The sequence below is a fragment of the Egretta garzetta genome, unplaced genomic scaffold, assembly GCF_000687185.1.
Source record: "Egretta garzetta isolate BGI_Z169 unplaced genomic scaffold, ASM68718v1 scaffold148, whole genome shotgun sequence".
NCBI classification, from domain to species: Eukaryota; Metazoa; Chordata; class Aves; order Pelecaniformes; family Ardeidae; genus Egretta; species Egretta garzetta.
In genome coordinates this window covers 2,735,949-2,754,011 of record NW_009260669.1, presented here as the reverse complement: position 1 = coordinate 2,754,011, position 18,063 = coordinate 2,735,949, and the positions used below count along the sequence as shown (strand labels likewise).

Below are 18,063 nucleotides of genomic sequence, written 5' to 3'. Positions count from 1 at the left end.
CATGAAATCAACAGCTTTTAAGTTAGTCACCTTGTAAAAACATTTTCAACCTGTGTCATCTATTTGTTTCAATTCTATATGTATTTTCAATATAGAAGAGGTGAGTTGTCATCTTTTTAATCAGAAGTTTCAACTAATACACACAGATATGTATACATAAAAATATGTTTTGATTTTGTATAATTGAAGGTTAATTCTCATTTTGAGAATGTTGAAGTTTATAGTTTTTTTTACTTTGAGAATTTTATCCATTTAAAATGCCTTATATTTTCCAGAACTATTACTGCTGTAGTGCAACATGAAAAGTCCTCATTGTTGCACAAATGTGCAACATGAAGAATCCTCAGGGACATCATTGTTATTTCTATGATGTGTTTACATGGCACTACACTTGGCTGGTTAAAAAGAAAAGTCACGTACAGAGTGTTTCTATTTCAGAGAGTCTGCAGTGATGTGTACCAACCTAGAAACAATTCTTTTTTTCAGTTGTTGTTCCCTGAAAAATGTGTTCATGGAAACAAACAACAAAATCACAGATGCAGAAGCTGTAAAACAGAAATGGTCTCAACCATATTCACAAAACCAGAGGCTGTAGCTCTGGAATTTCAAGCGTTGGCCTTGTTCATGTTAAAGTCAATTGCAAAACCCCAAGAATGTAAATGGATATAGTATTAAAATGCTGGCACACACCTATTTCTAAACAGAAGATACAAGTTGTATCGCTTTTTACCCATCAGCAAAGACTAGTATCCAACACACAGAGAAATACAGATGCCTTAAGGGGCTTATACATCTTAGGTACTTTGTTTGACACGAGGAAGATCGCCTGTACTTAAGAGATCTAACGGCTTCATCTGTCAAACAACATTTGTCCAGATGTTTTTATATCCACACAGAGCCTTCTGACAGCATCTTCACATGCATTTTAAGAATGACAAACATCATATTTAAAATGGACAATAAAACATGCGCGGCTAAATTTAGTGCATTTCCTTCCTCAATTAAATGACTGAAACATCCGTCATTTTATACTGTCACTTATATAGTATTTCAGTCCTTTTCATTCTTTAATATCCTATAGCAGTATTTATCTTCTTTGTTGCATTTTGATAATTGAACGACTTCAGTGAAATGTCCTACTGAAATTTAATGTTTCTCAAGATTATTTTAAATGGCAGTTCGTATTTTGAAGGAGTGCTTGGTGATATGTATCTTCACAGTCTTTATATGTGAAATAATTACGTACTACAAGAAACCCTGGCTGCTCTGAAACTGAAATATGCTTCTAAAGCACCTGAAAACTTTTTTTTTTTCCTTTTCAAGATATTGGAACTGTTCTTAAAGTGGTTTCAATTCCTAAGGAGACTTGGCATGAATTAGAGGAAGTCTTGTTGGAAGAAATGACAGTCTTTCGGGTAAGTGTGGCTAAATTTCAAGTGTCAGGCTGTAGATTTCTCTGTGGACAGCTGCAAACTAAACTTCTTGCAGTCTAGCCAAGGAATAGCCTGGCATAACCCTCTAATTAGCTTGTCATTTAGAGACCCAGACTCTAGTCAAAATAAACCTTGAAACATTCAGTGCTAGCTGGAGGTTAATGATAAAAGAAATGGCATTCTGGGCTCTTGTTTTGAGGTTAAAAAAGTAAATTGTTTCCTCTGAATCTTAGTGCCGTTCCATGCTTCAGTTAAACATGTATCTGTGCAAGTCTGGGAATAATGCCTGCGTTTTCTTCCACCAATATATGCAATACATTAATTTTATAGATGCATAAACTCTTAACAATATTCCAACTATCAGCATAATATAACTCTAGGAAGAAACTTTAGGAAAAACAGTGGTCTGCACTGTTTTCTTATGCCTAATAATCTGAGAAACAAAGAAAGTTTTTGTATTTTCAAAGGTGACTTTATGGTCTCATTTTCATGGTTTGACAAAAGATACAATAAACACCCCCTAATCTTTAGTACTTTTTTGTGAAAATCAGTCTCTTCCAGTTTTCCCATCTGAGCCACCTAAAAAATCAGGCATACTATAGGCACTCCTGCACGTCAAGGCTGAGTAAACCTTTCAAACGCTTTCCAGACAGAACCCAGGGATGTCTTGTGTTTTGTACACAACGAATCATTTACATTCCCCACGTTATTCTTTTTGTCAGTGCCGTTTTATAGCACCATTTCACAGGCTCCAGGCTTTCGGGGGGTTGGTACCTAGCTGGGAGGGCAAGGTTAATCTGACAGCGTGAAGATGGTGCTTGCACGCTCGGAGAGCCCCACATCGCATGGTCTCATTCCAGATGTGCTGACAAGGACTGTGCTCCGAACCTGCCACAGGGGCTCAGCCACCATGTCCTCATCATACTCAGTTGCTGCCCCTTTATCTTTGGTTTCTGGTCAGATTCAACGTAACTAAACAGACCCTGCAACTCTTTTTATTATTATTTTCCAAACTTTTCTTTTCTTACGGGTAATCTTGCCTTTACTGGTACCAGTCTTGCACAGAACCCACTGTTCTGAGTGCAAGATACCACTGAAAAAAGGGTTATATCTCTGTTTCTGCAATCCATGGTTTCTTTGAAGGCAGAAATGTGGGGGGGTTTTTCTTTCTCTTCTTTAACAGAAAAAGAAAGTAGAAACTATGAGGAGAAATGAGACAAGTAATTTGTTGCTCCCAGATTTTTTTTCTTTTTTATACATGCAAAAGTCACTACATTCATGCAGGATAATTTGGCAGTCGTTGATAATGTATGAGCCTCTTCCCTAAATCAAGTAGAAGTGCCAAGTTAAAGGAGCTAGAAGAAATTTAAAAATGAAAGAAAGAAAGAAAACAAATAGAGTGCAATTTTTATTTTAGAAAGGCTTTATAGAAGTAGAATGTTTACTGGCAAATTCAGATCTGGTATTTTACTTTACATGTGTATTTATTTGTTACACAAAAGGATTTTGGTGTTCTGATTTACTTGGAAGCTCATTTATCTCCTTTGGCACGTATTTAAGCCTCAAAGAGGGCATTAAGGTACTTCAGTGGAATAAGCAAAATTTGTATGCATAAGATCTTTCAATAGGGAACTTGCAACAGATTTTACATGTACCTTAACTGAATGTAAGTTTTCTTTAGTTACTAAAAAGTCTATGTGCATCATAATGTATTTTGATGCTTAAGCTGCAATGTGCAGAACGCAATGCTTTTTATTTATAATGCCAAGAAACTTCTATATCTGTTACGTTGATAACAAATGCCTCTTTTAACCCCATTTGTGCAATATTTCTCTGAACAGCTGAGCAAACAAACTAATGAGTTCAATTTTCATTCAAATGTTACACTTAATTGATGCTTTCTAATATAAGGTCTATTTAACCCATTTGTAAAGGCAAGTCCACATGCTTAACATCCACTGACCCATACCAAATTGTCTCAGGATAAGCAAGTTGAAAGCTACACAAGTGTAAAAGCTTAATAAGGACTTTATCAATGTACAAACCCAAAAGTAGTTCAATGGCATGGGATCAATAGTAAATTTTTAGATGGAATAAGGTTCATGCAGAGTTGACTTGAACATTTTGTAACCAAATTACGCCACTTTTACTCACAGGATTAAAACCCATTCAAGCAGCTGGGCCTAAAAGGTGTAACAGTCTTTTAATCAGATCTAAACATACTTATTCTGTTAAATATTTCCTACAGACTCTTCTGTAAGAAAGTAGATCCTGGTTTGACATCTGCTTGCTACAGAGAAGTATAATTAAGAGTCGACTTAGCTAGGAGAACAATAACTCTCCTAGTGACTCATTTGGTTGATTAAAGAATGGGTATTCCAGGGTGAAAAAAAACTCTTGCCGGTTTTCCTTCTGTGTTCTGCAAATATGAGTAATTTCTTTGTACGTGAGTAGTGTGGTGTAGTCAACAAGATGCTTGGGATCAAGATTTGTTCTTACAAATAAAATTGTGCAGGAATAGATTTTTCACCTTGATGTGGTTAAAATATGTTGTTTATTTCAGTGCTATCACCTTTAATGTATAGCATCTACATATTTTGATACGGCCGTTATTATTTTCATATTACCTGGGAGATTCTTTAAATGCAGTTTTAATATTCAGTGTAGAAATTAATTTCAAGATGCGAAACTAGTAAACAAAGTAATCACAATGGAACTATAATAGTAATGGAAAACAGTATGTCTACAATCAACATATCAATCAAAGATGCACCCGGATATGTACATGCATTCTCATTCACTTACAGCTGGAAACTATCCCACTGCAAGAGAGAACAGGAAGCACTATTACTAAGGATTGTCTAGTTTAATTTCATGGGCAAATAGCATTCTAGCAGAATTTTTATGTTTATCGACCTCATTTTATATTTTAACTCTTTTTTTTTTTTTTTTTTTTTCCCCAGGAACCCACTGTTATTTCAGCAATGAAGATTTCCACAAAACAGGTACTATGTGCACAAACTTTAAATCACTTTTAAATATTTATTGGTCTCTGTCTTTTAGAGACAGTAACTTGGCAGTCAGTAGAGGCATATTAATTACATCAGCAGCATCCCATCCCTTTACATAAACATCAGTAGTTTCTCAGGAAAATGTGACATGCAAAGGAGAAAGGAAAAGTCTAGTTTGTGTTACTTACTGGTAAGGTGGAAACTAAACACAAACTAACCAGCCCTTTGTAGGCTCTCAAGAAAAAAAAAAAATCCTCATTACAGAATGTTCTCATGACATAGAAACTATTAAAAAAGAGTGGCCAAACTTGGTCCCTTGCTTTAATAGGAATAGTTCTAGTCCCCGTAGGAATAACCTACTACAAAATGCAGATAGTGGAAGCAAAGACTGGAAATGAGACATCCTTCTGTCTTTCTATCCAGTGCCCATGCTATTCCTGGATGTGTACCATTCAGCTTTAACAAAGAGGGTAGATCTGATTTAGTCCAAATTTTCCATGGCCTTCAGGTTCAGTGCCGTGGTTAAGATATGGGTTCCAGACTCCAGAATTTATATTTCCTGCTTTCTGTTGAGTGCACTAATAACTAACTTCTTAAAGAAAAGACATGTATTATAGCCTTTGTTGTAGACCAGACCATAACTAAAATGAACTGGACTTCTTGATGGATGGAGGTAAAGTTTTATCTGGTTTACGGTAAAGGTGATTCCTGCATTTCTGAGCAAACATGGGCAATTATTATTAATCTTCTTTGTGAAGCAGCTGATGAATTATGTAGTCATGCAAAGAACGCTGGGTTACAGTCCAGGAGTGAAGTGGGTATTAGGGGCCTATCTTCCAGTTCTGCCTGGAATTAGATGGATGGATCCCAGCAACTGTCATTTTCTGTCTCAGAAGTCTGAGACATAAAATTTAGTGTCAAATTTAACATAATAAACATTTTTTTTTCTTTTTCACATTTGTGTTGATTTGGAGACTAATTCAGTAAATACAAGCAATGTGTTCACACTCATTAGTTTTTCCATTAATGTCATTGTCAGTAAAGAGGAGATTTGGTATTACTTCCAGGACTGGGTGCACTAAAAATTGTGTGTGTTATAAGTAAGATTTAATTAATTCATCTACTTCATTCTACACATTATTAAACAGAAGTTGAATTCATCCTGTAGTGGACAGAGCCCAATATTATGTTTGAAATGCTGCATATCTAACTCAGAATTCACTGTATTTAGGAAAGTTATCTGAAAACATTCATGTATTTGACAGAAGACATTTTGTTTGGGGACACTCTTCTAACATAGTTTACCACCTAAGACAATACAAATGGCAGGACAAAAAAAATGTACTATTGAATAGTGGGATATTTAAAAACAAACCTGTCAAGTTGTATATATGTTCACATCACACCCAAATGCTCTGCTTTGGGTTATTTTTATAAGTACATTTCCTTAAAGCACCCAGTCATATTTGATAATGGACCATGCATTTTCATACAACTTCTTCCAAGCATCGTTTAGTTATTCAGGAGAGATTGCAATTTGCCGTAAGCCTTTTGAAAACAAATTTACACTGCTAAAACTGTCTAAAGCTAGAAAAGAGCATAAAACACAAGTTATTCAGGCAGAGTTAAACTCATGAAAAATCAACCAGCCTCAGGCTAAAAATGACAGAATCATGATACAGTATGACAAGCTTTTGGCACTGCATCTCTGTATCAAATAAGTATATGGCAACATGTTTCCATTTAAAATTTATAATTTAAAAATACGTAGTTTTATAACTCAAACACTTTACTCGTGTTCTGATAAGCAGCGCGTTTTTCACATAAACAGCACGATAATTCTATGCATCGTAAAAAGCAGGAGCATGAAATGTAAACAGTAAAACCAGCATGTCCTATTGAATAACTTTAAAGCAAACACTTCATTTTATTTTTTCACTAACAATTCTTTCATCCAACTACAAAAACATGGCACAGGGAGTTTCCTCTTATTTTCGAATGTTTTACTACACTGGTTATTCAAAGCTGCCTCTTTTGCCATCGTGCCAATATGACATGTTACAAATGACTCTTCTTCCTAAAGACCAAAATCTAAAAATTCCTCAGGAGGAGAACTTAGCATAAGTTTTAAATTATATAAAACTCTAAGGCTTCCATGTGTCTATGAGTATGAATTTGGCCCTTGAGCAAGAGTGACGCTGAGCAAGGAAATTCAGCCTTTATGTGCAAGACTAAGCCTTGATGCAGCCTTTCAACTCTGCTCTCTTTAACTCACAGGAATTATATTTATATTTTCTCACTGAAGCTATGTATTCCTTCTCATTCTGTTCAGAGCCCTAGGCTTGTGTAACCTTATCACATAAACACCTTATGCATGGTTAGCAATAGACACAAACCTTCAGAGGACAGCATCATAGAGCCACTGTAACACCCTTCAGCTGCCTAAATTCATAATTTGGTGGAAGCCAAACTTGCAGGGAGCCCCTGGCTACCACTTGGCCCTGAGCCAAGTCAGGTGGGGTTCCATAATTTTTCCCTTGATTTAAAAATATGGAAGCAGGCCAAAAAGTCAGGCCTGGCTTTCAGTTGAAGGTGACTTTTTGTGGACCAAGCTCTCATCTTTTTCTCCAGGGTCAGGTTTGTGATCCGCTGTTTCAAAAACCCATTGGATTTCTGGTAATATGGGAAAAAAAACCCCAAGGAGATCCTTGGCTGATACAGGCCACCTCCTGGTCTGGTGAACTGCTATGAAGAGCTTTTGCTTCTCCTCCATAAGATTCTCAGTCAAAGGCAAGGCAGAGAGCTTCAGAAAAACCTTAGTGACTACTTTTATGGTACTTTTCACAAAGTACTGAATTTTATTCAGAGATCATAATTTCTGTCCGTAGTGAGCATATAGAAAGGACTAGCTCAAAATGGTTATGTCACTTAAACAGCCCCCTGAACTATTCTGTATCAGTTACTTTTCAAGGCATAAAATTAAAATAAATGGGATTTCAACTTCATGCTCCATGAATTTCCTTTTACAATTCTGCCTAAGTTTTTTCTTTGTAAGCATTACATGTGTTCATCTCTCTTTGTTTTTTAATTGCAAATGAAAAATTTTCAGTTATCTTTTTGTCTGACGTCTAAAGAAAGACTGCATTTTGGGCAGCACCATGGGGCAAACAGAAACCACTGGATTGCTTAAAACATTAGTCTCCTCAGCTTTTCTACACTTACTATATGTCTGCAAGAATTTTTAGAGGACGACTTTTTTTCTCCTCCCTCTGATTTGATCTGATAATTAGCTGATTTATTAAATTAACAACCCCTTGGGAGACACTCTTTGCCCAAAAGGCAGTTTGACTGTGTATGGCAAGGTTAAGGTCAGATCATTGATGCAAATCATTCTATTACTATTTTCTGAATTTCATACTGCCTGGATTTATATATTATTAGTGTCCAGAATAATGATCACCAGCTGGAGTCTAAAACCATGATCAGAAGAGCAACAAATGATGCAGCAGCCTTCAGGCTGTGCAGCACCTGAAACACATGGTGTAGTTCACCGACTGAACTTTATGAACTTATCTACAAGGAAGAGTCTTTAAGTAACCCTATTTTGGCCTCAGGTTTTTGGTTTGTTTTTTTTTTTTTTTTTTTTCTTATGTGTTTCTGGTCATTCTTTAATTCTGCAGACATTTATTAGAAATTAGGGAGGGGGTTTTGACAAAATGAAATTGGTTACAGGGGTGCATAGGAAACCATTACACCATTCTTTATTTTCCCATGTGCATTCTCTGGGTTGATTTTTATATTAGTTGCACCACATATTGCTACATGCTTATATAGATATTAATGCCCCAATTACATAGAACTGAGATCAATACCATCTGGACATTTAAGATACTTAACTGAAGCTCTAATTTGACCTATGTTGCCTCCATAACCAGTAAAGAGAAAAAGCATCCCTTGAGAAATGGTTAGGTCACCTAAGATTTGAATTGCTGCTCTTTTAACTGTGGAACGTACCCCTAAGCTGGGCACTTCATTAAGTGATTTAAGTTAGAGAGAATCAGCTTATTATATCCGCTGCCTGTCTGCTTCTCAAAGATCCAGCACTAACCGGGGACTGGTATGTACAGTCGAGGCTTTGTGTTGAGCTCTGTGTAGTCAGAGATTTTTGCCCAGAGAATGTGGTTTTACAACCCAGCTATGGCACTGTAATAGACGGAAGCAGCTGCTTAGAAAGGGTTTAGTTTTCAATTTGCCAGTGAATTTTCCTTTGGGTGCTTTCCTTGTCATACTTTCCTTGAGAAAATACTGGTGTTCATATAAATGCACGGGATGTTTTTGTTACAATTAGTATGTCTGTTTAAACTGCCAAGCTGCTGTCTCTGAAAGAAGTTAACACAATGCCTTCTATGAGTGGTTTTGGTTTTTCTGTCTCCTGGTATCCAGTGCTCATCATTTCTAGTAGGCAGGAGACCTCAACCACCTTCTATCCCTGAATTCTCTAGAAGTGGTACCTCTGGGACATCACAATGTAGGAGATGAGGAATTTTGATAACATTTCTTGAAATCCTATTTTTCACACCAGCCTTATGTTTTCTAAGAAAGAAAAATGAATCCAAATTTGTATTTTCTTGGTGGGACTGCTTGGAGTGAGACCTTAAAAAGATGTGTTAGTTGCTCCACCATGGGTGCTGGGTGACAAAGTTTAAGCTTTTGACAGCAGAGTGTCAGTGTTTCCAAAACAGAGGGATTATGCCATTTCATTTTTGTTTATCTGTTTATTTTGTTTTCCTGAGTTTTACATCTCAGAGGGAAATTTATTTGCTTACTACACTCATACTTGTTGCTTTATGAATTAGTGCTAAGCTGAAATTTCTCTGGACTTTCATGTGGGATCAGTAGTTAAGTTTCCTTGTATCCCTCTGGGGACCAACTTCCCTAATGGACCACAGGAATTTGATATCAGAGAGGAAATTGAGAGAGAGAAGATATTCTGTTGTGATGCCATACAAAGCCATAGTTCATTTTGTATGCGTGCTTTTTTATTTACTTCATGACTTCTCTCTGCATTTGAACTACATCTTCCACTCAACACTGTTTTTTATCCAAAATAAAGCAAACCATCTTCCCTCGTTAAAGATATATTTCAATTAGAGTATGCGACCTACAGAAGAGAGTATGAAGCATCAGAATTATCAGATATACAAAGAAGTGCATGCATGGCAGCACTTCCAAGGTGAAATATCTTAGCATCAGTCTGAAATAATTTACTTTAGGTTTCCCCCCACACCTACACAAATCAAAGTCACATATATGAAATTTACATTAAAGTGGTTTTTCTTTTTCTTTAAATTCAGAAACATATTCTCCATTGTGTCCGGTGACTGACTGTAGTGCTTTCCCAGTGCAGGGGTCTGAATACAAAAGAAAAAATGGAAGAGTACTTTAATTTTTGTTACTGTTTGGAGAAGCCACCGAGAGCTTCATACAAAAATGAAAGTTTTTCCTATTTGATTGTTTTTGTCCTGAGGACAATTCTTTTCTCATTCCTTTAATGTGCATCAGGATCATGTTCCTTTATTGCATTTGTAATGGTCCTAACATATTGTTATATAACTTTTTTTTAATGCTTTCCTAGCAAAAACCTGGTAATTTGCTTTTTTAATCTTTTTTTTTTTTTTTAACTTTTATAACAGCAACAGCTCTACATTGGTTCAGCCACCGGAGTTTCACAGCTTCCTTTACACCGCTGTGATGTGTATGGAAAAGCATGTGCTGAGTGTTGCCTTGCGAGAGACCCTTACTGTGCCTGGGATGGTTCATCTTGCTCACGTTACTTCCCCACTGCTAAGAGGTAGGGACAGTTTCAGATGTCTGCATGGTTTGCTATTTGTTTTAACTGATGGTCTCAATATGACTAGAGGGCTTTGGAGATTTTTCATGGGATGGTTAACTGGAGCGCTTTCTCTTCCAAAGAAAACATAATTGTGGGAGTTACAAGCAATATGAAGTCTTGGTTGATTTAAAGTGAACACTGCTACTTCTTGGGTTGGCTTAAAAAGCTGTTTTAAAAAAACATTCAGAAAAAAGTTGTCTCTGAAATGGATTAATAACTTTATAATCAGTAATAAAAAGAAAAAGAAAAAATTCCCTTTCTCTAACATGCTATTCTCTAACTTGATATTAAAATAAAAGCATTACTTGCCCAAGTAAATTGTCCTTCATTGCCATGAATTCTAATTCAAAGAAATATTTATCAAGTGTTTGGACATGAATGGGAATTTATTGTTTAGTGATAGATAACATTATTTTTATTATTCAAAAGAATAATTTTTATGTCTTGATGTGTGTCTAAATGCTACCAGATCAGAAAAATCACCATTTTACATTCACCCTGTACTGATGCTAAAGGCTTTGCAATGCAAGGTTTAAGGGAAAACACTCTGCAAGTGAAAAATATAATTTTTATAAAAATTTTACAAGTCCCTGTTGCCTGATCTGAAGATTTAAAATAATATTTCCTTTGCCTGCCTTTATCTCTGAAATTCTTTCTCTTTAAGTATATAGGCTAGTTACTGAACAGCTTTTAGCTACTGAAGTAGAATTTAGGAATAACTGAATTGATAATCACTTGCAAATAAGAACAGTTTTGTTGTAGTGTTGAGATTCCCATGATAAATTGACTAAAATGATAAAAAAGTGCTCACATTAAATTGAATTGGATGACAAGATGGGGACTGGGAGGGTAAAGCCCCTCTCACTGTAAAGTTTGTGACCAGCTGAGGAACCTGAACATACATAAGTCTGTGGGACCTGATGAGATGCATCCCAGAGTCTTGAGGGAATTGGCCGATGTAGTCACCAAGCCACTCTCCATGATATTTGAAGAGTCATGGCAGTCAGGGATTTCCCTGGGGACTGGAATAAGTGAAACATTGTACCCATCTTTAAAAAGCATCAAAAGGAGGACCCTGGGAACTACCGACCTGTCAGAGCCTCACCTCTGTGCCTGAGAAGATCATGGAACAGAACCTCCTAGAAGCTATGCTAAAGCAAATGGAGGACAGGGAGGTGATTTGAGATAGCCAGCATGGCTTCACAAAGGACAAATCCTGCCTGATGAACCTAGTGGCTTTCTATGATGGAGCAACAGCATCAGTGGACAAGGGAAAAGCAACAGATGTCATCTATCTGGACTTCTGTAAAGCTGTCGACATGGTCCCCCACAACATCCTTCTCTCGACGATGTGTCACCCAGAGAGACCTGGACAGGCTGGAGAGGTGGGCCTGTGTGAACCTCATGAGGTTCAACAAGGCCAAGTGCAAGGTCCTGCAACTGGCGCGGGGTAATCCCCAGTATCAATACAGGCTGGGGGATGGAAGGATTGAGAGCAGCCCTGCCGAGAAGGACTTGGCGGTACTGATGGATGAAAAGCTGGACATGAGCCGGCAATGTGCACTTGCAGCCCAGAAGGCCAACCATATCCTGGGCCGCATCAAGAGCAGCATGGCCAACAGGTTGAGGGAGGTCATTCTGCCCCTCTGCTCTGGTGAGACCTCACCTGAAGCACTGTGTCCAGCTCTGGAGCCCTCAGCACAAGAAGGACATGGACTTGTTGGAGCAGGTCCAGAGGAGGGCCACAAAAATTATTTGAGGGCTGGAGCACCTCTCCTACAAGGACAGGCTGAGAGAGTTGAGTTTGTTCAGCTTGGAGAAGAGAAGGCTGCAGGGAGACCTTATTGCGGCCTTTCAGTACTTAAAGGTGGCCTATAAGAAAGGTGGAGACAATCTTTTTAGTAGGGCCAGCTGTGACAGGATAAGGGGTAATGGTTTTAAACTAAAACAGGGTAGATTTAGACTGGATATAAGGAAGACATTTTTTACAATGAAAGTGGTGAAACACTGGAATGGGTTTTCCAGAGAGGTAGTGGAGGCCCCATCCCTGGAAATATTCAAGGTCAGGTTGGATGGGGCTCTGAGCAACCTGATCTGGTTAGCGGTGTTCCTGCTCCTGCGGGGGGGTTGGGCTAGATGACCTCTAGGGGTGCCTTCCAACCCAAAGCATTCTATGATCCTATGATTCTATGAATATGCCAAACACCTCACAATTTTAAAGAAACAAGGACTCCAAGGATTTGTATGCATAAGGAGCCTACATCTTTGTTTTAAAATTAATAGCGAATACTTAGTTGAGAATGCAGGGATTCCAAATTCCAGATTTGGATTGGCTGTTGCAGGAGATGAAATGTGGTAAAGGGTAAGAAGTAGCATTTGTGCCACAGACTTTTCAGATGGAGGGGATTAAAATTTCAAGGTTTGCATTACAATGTATCCTAAACAAATACTGATGACAAAAGAAAAAGCTACTTATGGAACATCAGGTTCTATTTTGCACCAGGAAACAGAGTTAATCTGAGACAAGCTTTTTGTGAAATTCTTTAGCAAAGAATTAAAAAGGAGAAACTGAACCCATCCCAAAAGTAGAGCTGGTCAGATTTTCTCAGCTGCATGGGCTGAATTAAAATTTGTGGTGAGAGCACAGCAGTTTCTCTGGAGGAGGAAGAGGAAAGAGAGGAGAAGGAACAGTGAGGTTTTCAAGGAGAGTCTGAGAAGTTAATTTGGTCTGAAAGTTTTAAGGGTTAGAAGTCAGTGTGGTTGAGTATTGCTTGAGTCGGAGGAGGCAGTAAGGTCAGGAATCAGAGTCATTCTTTCTGCTACTTCCCTACTAATCTTTATCCCCGAACCTCATCCTTTCTCAGCATTCGCTAGCACCCATTCCTACCCCCAGCCTATCTCAGGACCCATAGAGTACATTACCCTGCCATTCATCTGCTTACGCTGATGGAAGAAATAGGGCCCTTTGGCTTTTCCTTATCCGTCTCTCCAATTGATTAAACAGCAGACTGAGCTCACTGTTGCCATCAGGGGTGAAGGGACTGGGACCTCTTTTTACAGGGATTAAGGGGCAGGGTTACTGGGGCTAAACTGGGTTGCACAGGAAAACCATTTGGTGCAGAATTTACTCTTCCTGAGGCCAGTATGAAAGAAAAAGTAAGTCCTGGGAGGCTGGGATCCTGGCAATGCATTCCGAAAAAGCCACTGTCCCCTCCACTATCCCCCATTTTTCTCTCAGCAGCAGCAGGATAAAGGTCTGTGGGGAAGAGGATCCTCTGTTTGCCTGGTACCTGCTGTACCCACTGCCTCAACTCAGCTTTTGATGTGTCTGTGACAAAATCAGCATTGCTGGAAACAGCTTAAATGTCAACATTTTCCTAATAATGAATCCTTGTAATTTTAGGCTCCAGAAATATTGGGAAAGTTGAGTCCTGAGGCGATTGCAGATGCTTTACTAGTAGTTGGGTTTGGGGTTTTATTTTTTGGTTTTTTCTTCTTTTTTGTTGTTGTTTTTTTTTTTTTTTTAAAGGAGCTTTTATGAGCCATGATTTTAATTTACTTTTCTTTCCTTGTGTATTTTACAAGTCTAAATGACAGTTCAGAGCTCTTGTAGTGTGACCACTTAACTTTACCCCATGCAGATGTGTTCTGGTTCACATTTCATAAATCACAGTGTTGATACAATGGTGATATGTGCAACATTTTCCTGAGAATCTAACCAAACATTTCATCCAAACTCCATTGACAGTAATATGAGTCTTTCCACAGACTACTTTTCTACTAAGAGTATCCTGTAAATATGCTGCATTTCAAAATTTAGGAAGGAGTAACACAATTTTATGGTCCCTTATGTCTTGGGTGTAACTTTATTCATTGGTAATGAGTAATATGAAGATGATATCTGACATTAGGATTAGTACTTTTTTTGCATCATATATTCATCAACAGAAGATTCCTTCTTACTGAGCATGCTAAGACGTCCTAATTCACAATTTTAAGGAAGTTTTTATTCAGAAAAAGTGCACAGAAAAAAAGCGCGTGTTCTGACTTTTTTTTTTTCTTTCGAAAAACCGTGTTGCCATACTTCACATAACTAATTTCAGGTTTAACACTTGAGTAGCTTTAAGTGGGAAAAAACATGGTTAAAATCTTCAGCCAAGCGGAGTCAGTTGTGCAGCTGATGGTGCCTCTGAGAACTCTTAGTATGTGCTGATGCTGGGCTGTTAGTGAGAGCCTGCAAACAGGGCTAGTGAACAGGAGATGGTCTCTGGACTGCAGAACAATGGCTTCTTAAAAATGTGGGCTGTTGTCACAAGGGAGGGACCAACAGTGCTTTTTACAAGGCTACTTGACTTTTGCATATCCGTTGCTGGATGCCATAATCTGAAATCACAGCATTGTTCAGCAGCCTAATCCTCTTTGTTCTCCTCTAATTTTGCAAGCCCTCAGGCTTTCTCAGATTCCTAAAGTAAAGTGCTCACACTTGAAACACATCTTTGTTTGCCTGGTTCTTTTTTTCTTTTTTTTTTAATATGAAACGCTTTTCTCTGGCTCAGTTGAATTTTGTGTCACAGCTATTTAAATACAAATAGGAACAGACAAAGAGAGAACAACAAATGCAAAATATAACTGTATTAAAAAGCTTTCTTCTCTGAAATACAACATTTTTTAGCACAGATCAATGTTTTTCAAAAAAGCCAGTGGAAATCAAACTGGGGAAAGTATATACTATGTTAAATGGACATGCAATAAAAGCTAGAACCAAGACTCAAGCTACGAAAGATGGAATCAATGACATTTCAAAATCTCCCTATTCTGTTTATTCTAAAGACAAAGCCATTTGCAACAGTTTTGGAAAAGGTTTTATCAAAAATGTTTCAGTGAGGTCTGTAGTGTCTGAAATGATCTATGTATTTTAATTTAGATTTTGTAGAAAATACAGCACTTTGACAATCTTTCAAAGCCACCTATCCTAACATTTCATTTATCTAAAAGATGTCATGACACTTAAAGTATTCTGTACTTGCAGAAAAGCCAGAGCTTCTTCAAGTTTTTTGACACGTTAAACTGTACTGTATATACATTGATTCCTTAGCAGTCCCTGTATCTATGAATCAAGTAATGAGTTTGTCTGTGATCAGTACTGCCAACACAATTAACATAAACTCCATAGGCTCAGTGCAAGAGATATGCATTTACAAGTTTCTGAAGACTTTACCTGTAAGAGTACAGGCTGATTCTACAAACTATGATAATGCATAGAACATAATTGTAACAATACGATTTCCTCCCTAGCATTCTTTAGGTGCACTTGTGACCTATACATGTTCCATTTGTTGCTCTTCAGTCATGGCAAATGTGAGTGCTGACCACTGAGAAGGTCACTAACAGTTTTCAAATATGATATTTGCAGGCGTACTAGGCGGCAAGACATCCGAAATGGAGACCCGCTTACCCACTGCTCAGACCTGCAGCATCATGGTGAGTTACGGGTGTGGCTAAAGTACACCTAATTTGTACGTAGTTTACAGACTGTGCATGAGTAGAGTAGGAAGTACATGAATGATTTGTTGGTGAAATTGTCTTGAACATCTGCAAAAGAGGAATATAATACATCATTACCCCAATTTAGATTGCTTACAATGGCCTGGATCAGACACTAAGGACTGAAGGGTTTTTCTGTTTTTCCTCAAGTTAACAGCTTTAAGCATTTTAATTTTTCTGCTTCACTTACCTGATAATACCATCAGAATAGCCATGTTATGTCAGAAAAGAGTCATATCTCCTTCAGAACAGCAAGAAGTATGTAAATGCTGCTTCATATAGTTTGCATAGGATGATAACCAAACACATAGTTAACTACCTTGGCTAAATATGGAATGGTCTGTGTTGTAGGTGCCACAGTAACAGCTCTTAAGATCAGGATGCTCCTTGCAATAGGTCCCGGGTGCTTTCAGTATGGGGTTGCTTTAGCATCATTTGGTTTGGGGTTGTTGTTTTTTTTTTTTTTTTTTTGCTTGTTTAATTTTCACAGTGTGATCACCAGATCTTCCTTTCTTGTATTGTTTGGCTGATAAAATTCTCACAGTTACTAATTTGTTGCCAAACTCTTCAGACTTCGAGATCAGAAGATCTTCACTCAGAAAACAAAAACTGTCCATTTTGCTGTGAAGAGAACACTTAGGCAATACTTCCCTCTGCTGGAAAAAAATTTATTACTCATGTTTGTGGTAAATCTATAATAACAGTTAAACCACTAGGCAGATTTCTAGGAAAAAAAAAGAAGACATGACTGAAAATGGAGATACCTCAAAACCCTCATGTCTTCCCAGTCTTTGTAGTAGCAAGAATGATAAGTTGTCCAAGGTTGTACTTTTATGATAGCTACAATTCACCACCACTATGTTTCAGTAATAGTGTTCTGTATCTTCCTTCTAATCATTTGAAACGTGCAGCTGACATTACTATAGCTTTTATTTTTATTTCTTGATTGTCAGGCTCAGGCAAAGCTACTCAGAGGGGAAAAGGGTTTGGAAAATTGCATGAACAGACTATGATCAATATGTAGTTGAAACATTTTGAGAACTCACTAATGTACAACTAGTTTAGATTTGAACTACTCAATGTGGATTGGTAGGAAGTTCACAAATTTCCAGTTGCGTGATGCCTAGTAATGCTTATACAGTGCAGGTGATACCATCCGTATATTGAGGCTGAGATGATCTTTTCAGTTCCCCAATAGGAAAATTTCACCAGGCACAGGGTTTTATTACTAGCAGAAGTATGTCTTAGCTTTACCTTTTTACTCTCTGGACATTTTACTGATGAATAAAAAGATGATCTGGGCTACCGCATGTCCAGTCTTTTTAACATTTTCTTGCCTTTGCCAGCTGTGCTTTGTAGAACTGTAGGTCTGTTCTTGATCTTCACAGACAAAAAAAGGATTCCAAAATACTTTGGTTTTTATATATTCCCATATTTGATAAACTTATTTCTCTGAAAAAGTATCTTCTGTCCAAAGGGAAGAGAGTAATCTAGCGCAATTTTTTCATGACAAAAATCATGAGAACTCAAGGTCAGGAAAAAGCTATTTTATGGTACACCTAACTTCAAGGAGCTTTAATACAGCTTTGTCAAAATGAGCAGAGCAAGTATGTGACAAGGCATCACTGAAAATTTTACTTAATGGTGAAATGAAGACAGCATTAGAAGAATGCATTAGATTCTTCTGGAGTAAACTTTTCTCTAAATTAATTCTGAGTTGTAAATCTATTAAATTTTCCTATATTTACTTGTCATTTACACATGATCATGCATTGTACAGACAGCTGCATGGCCCATAAACTTCCTATGCTATCTTATGCTGAGTTTACTCCTTGGTTATGACTAGTAGTTTCCTGGACAACAGATGAAGATTTGGGTTTGTCTGTAACCAAAAATAAGCTCCAGCAATCACTTGCTACTTGTCTACACATTCCTTTGCAGTAACTGCTAGTTGATTTGCCATGTGAATCAACAGAAAGAAGAAGAAAAGAACAATCTCTTTAATGCATGTCTCACTTTTAAAGGCATTGCAGAAACTTACTTTGATATCAGTCTGAAGCAATAATGCTTTTAATAAGGTTTAGGTAGTTCCTTCAGTTGCCCTTTTGTGCAAATGTATAAGCAGTAGCATAAAATGACTACACAGCAACATTAGAGGGAGCTGAGGATCCTTAGCTGTACA

General features: G+C 37.6%; 1 protein-coding gene across 2 annotated transcripts in view; it reads left to right on the top strand.

Annotated features, from left to right (window-relative positions):
- The window catches only part of SEMA3A (semaphorin 3A), a 174,847-nt gene that overhangs the window by 151,323 nt on the left and 5,461 nt on the right, over positions 1-18,063 (top strand). For both annotated transcript variants that reach the window (XM_009645661.2, XM_035901086.1), the window contains 4 exons: positions 1,324-1,415; positions 4,397-4,438; positions 10,138-10,295; positions 15,751-15,818. In XM_009645661.2, coding sequence (XP_009643956.1) covers positions 1,324-1,415; positions 4,397-4,438; positions 10,138-10,295; positions 15,751-15,818 — 360 coding nt within the window. The remainder of the gene's footprint in view (positions 1-1,323; positions 1,416-4,396; positions 4,439-10,137; positions 10,296-15,750; positions 15,819-18,063) is intronic.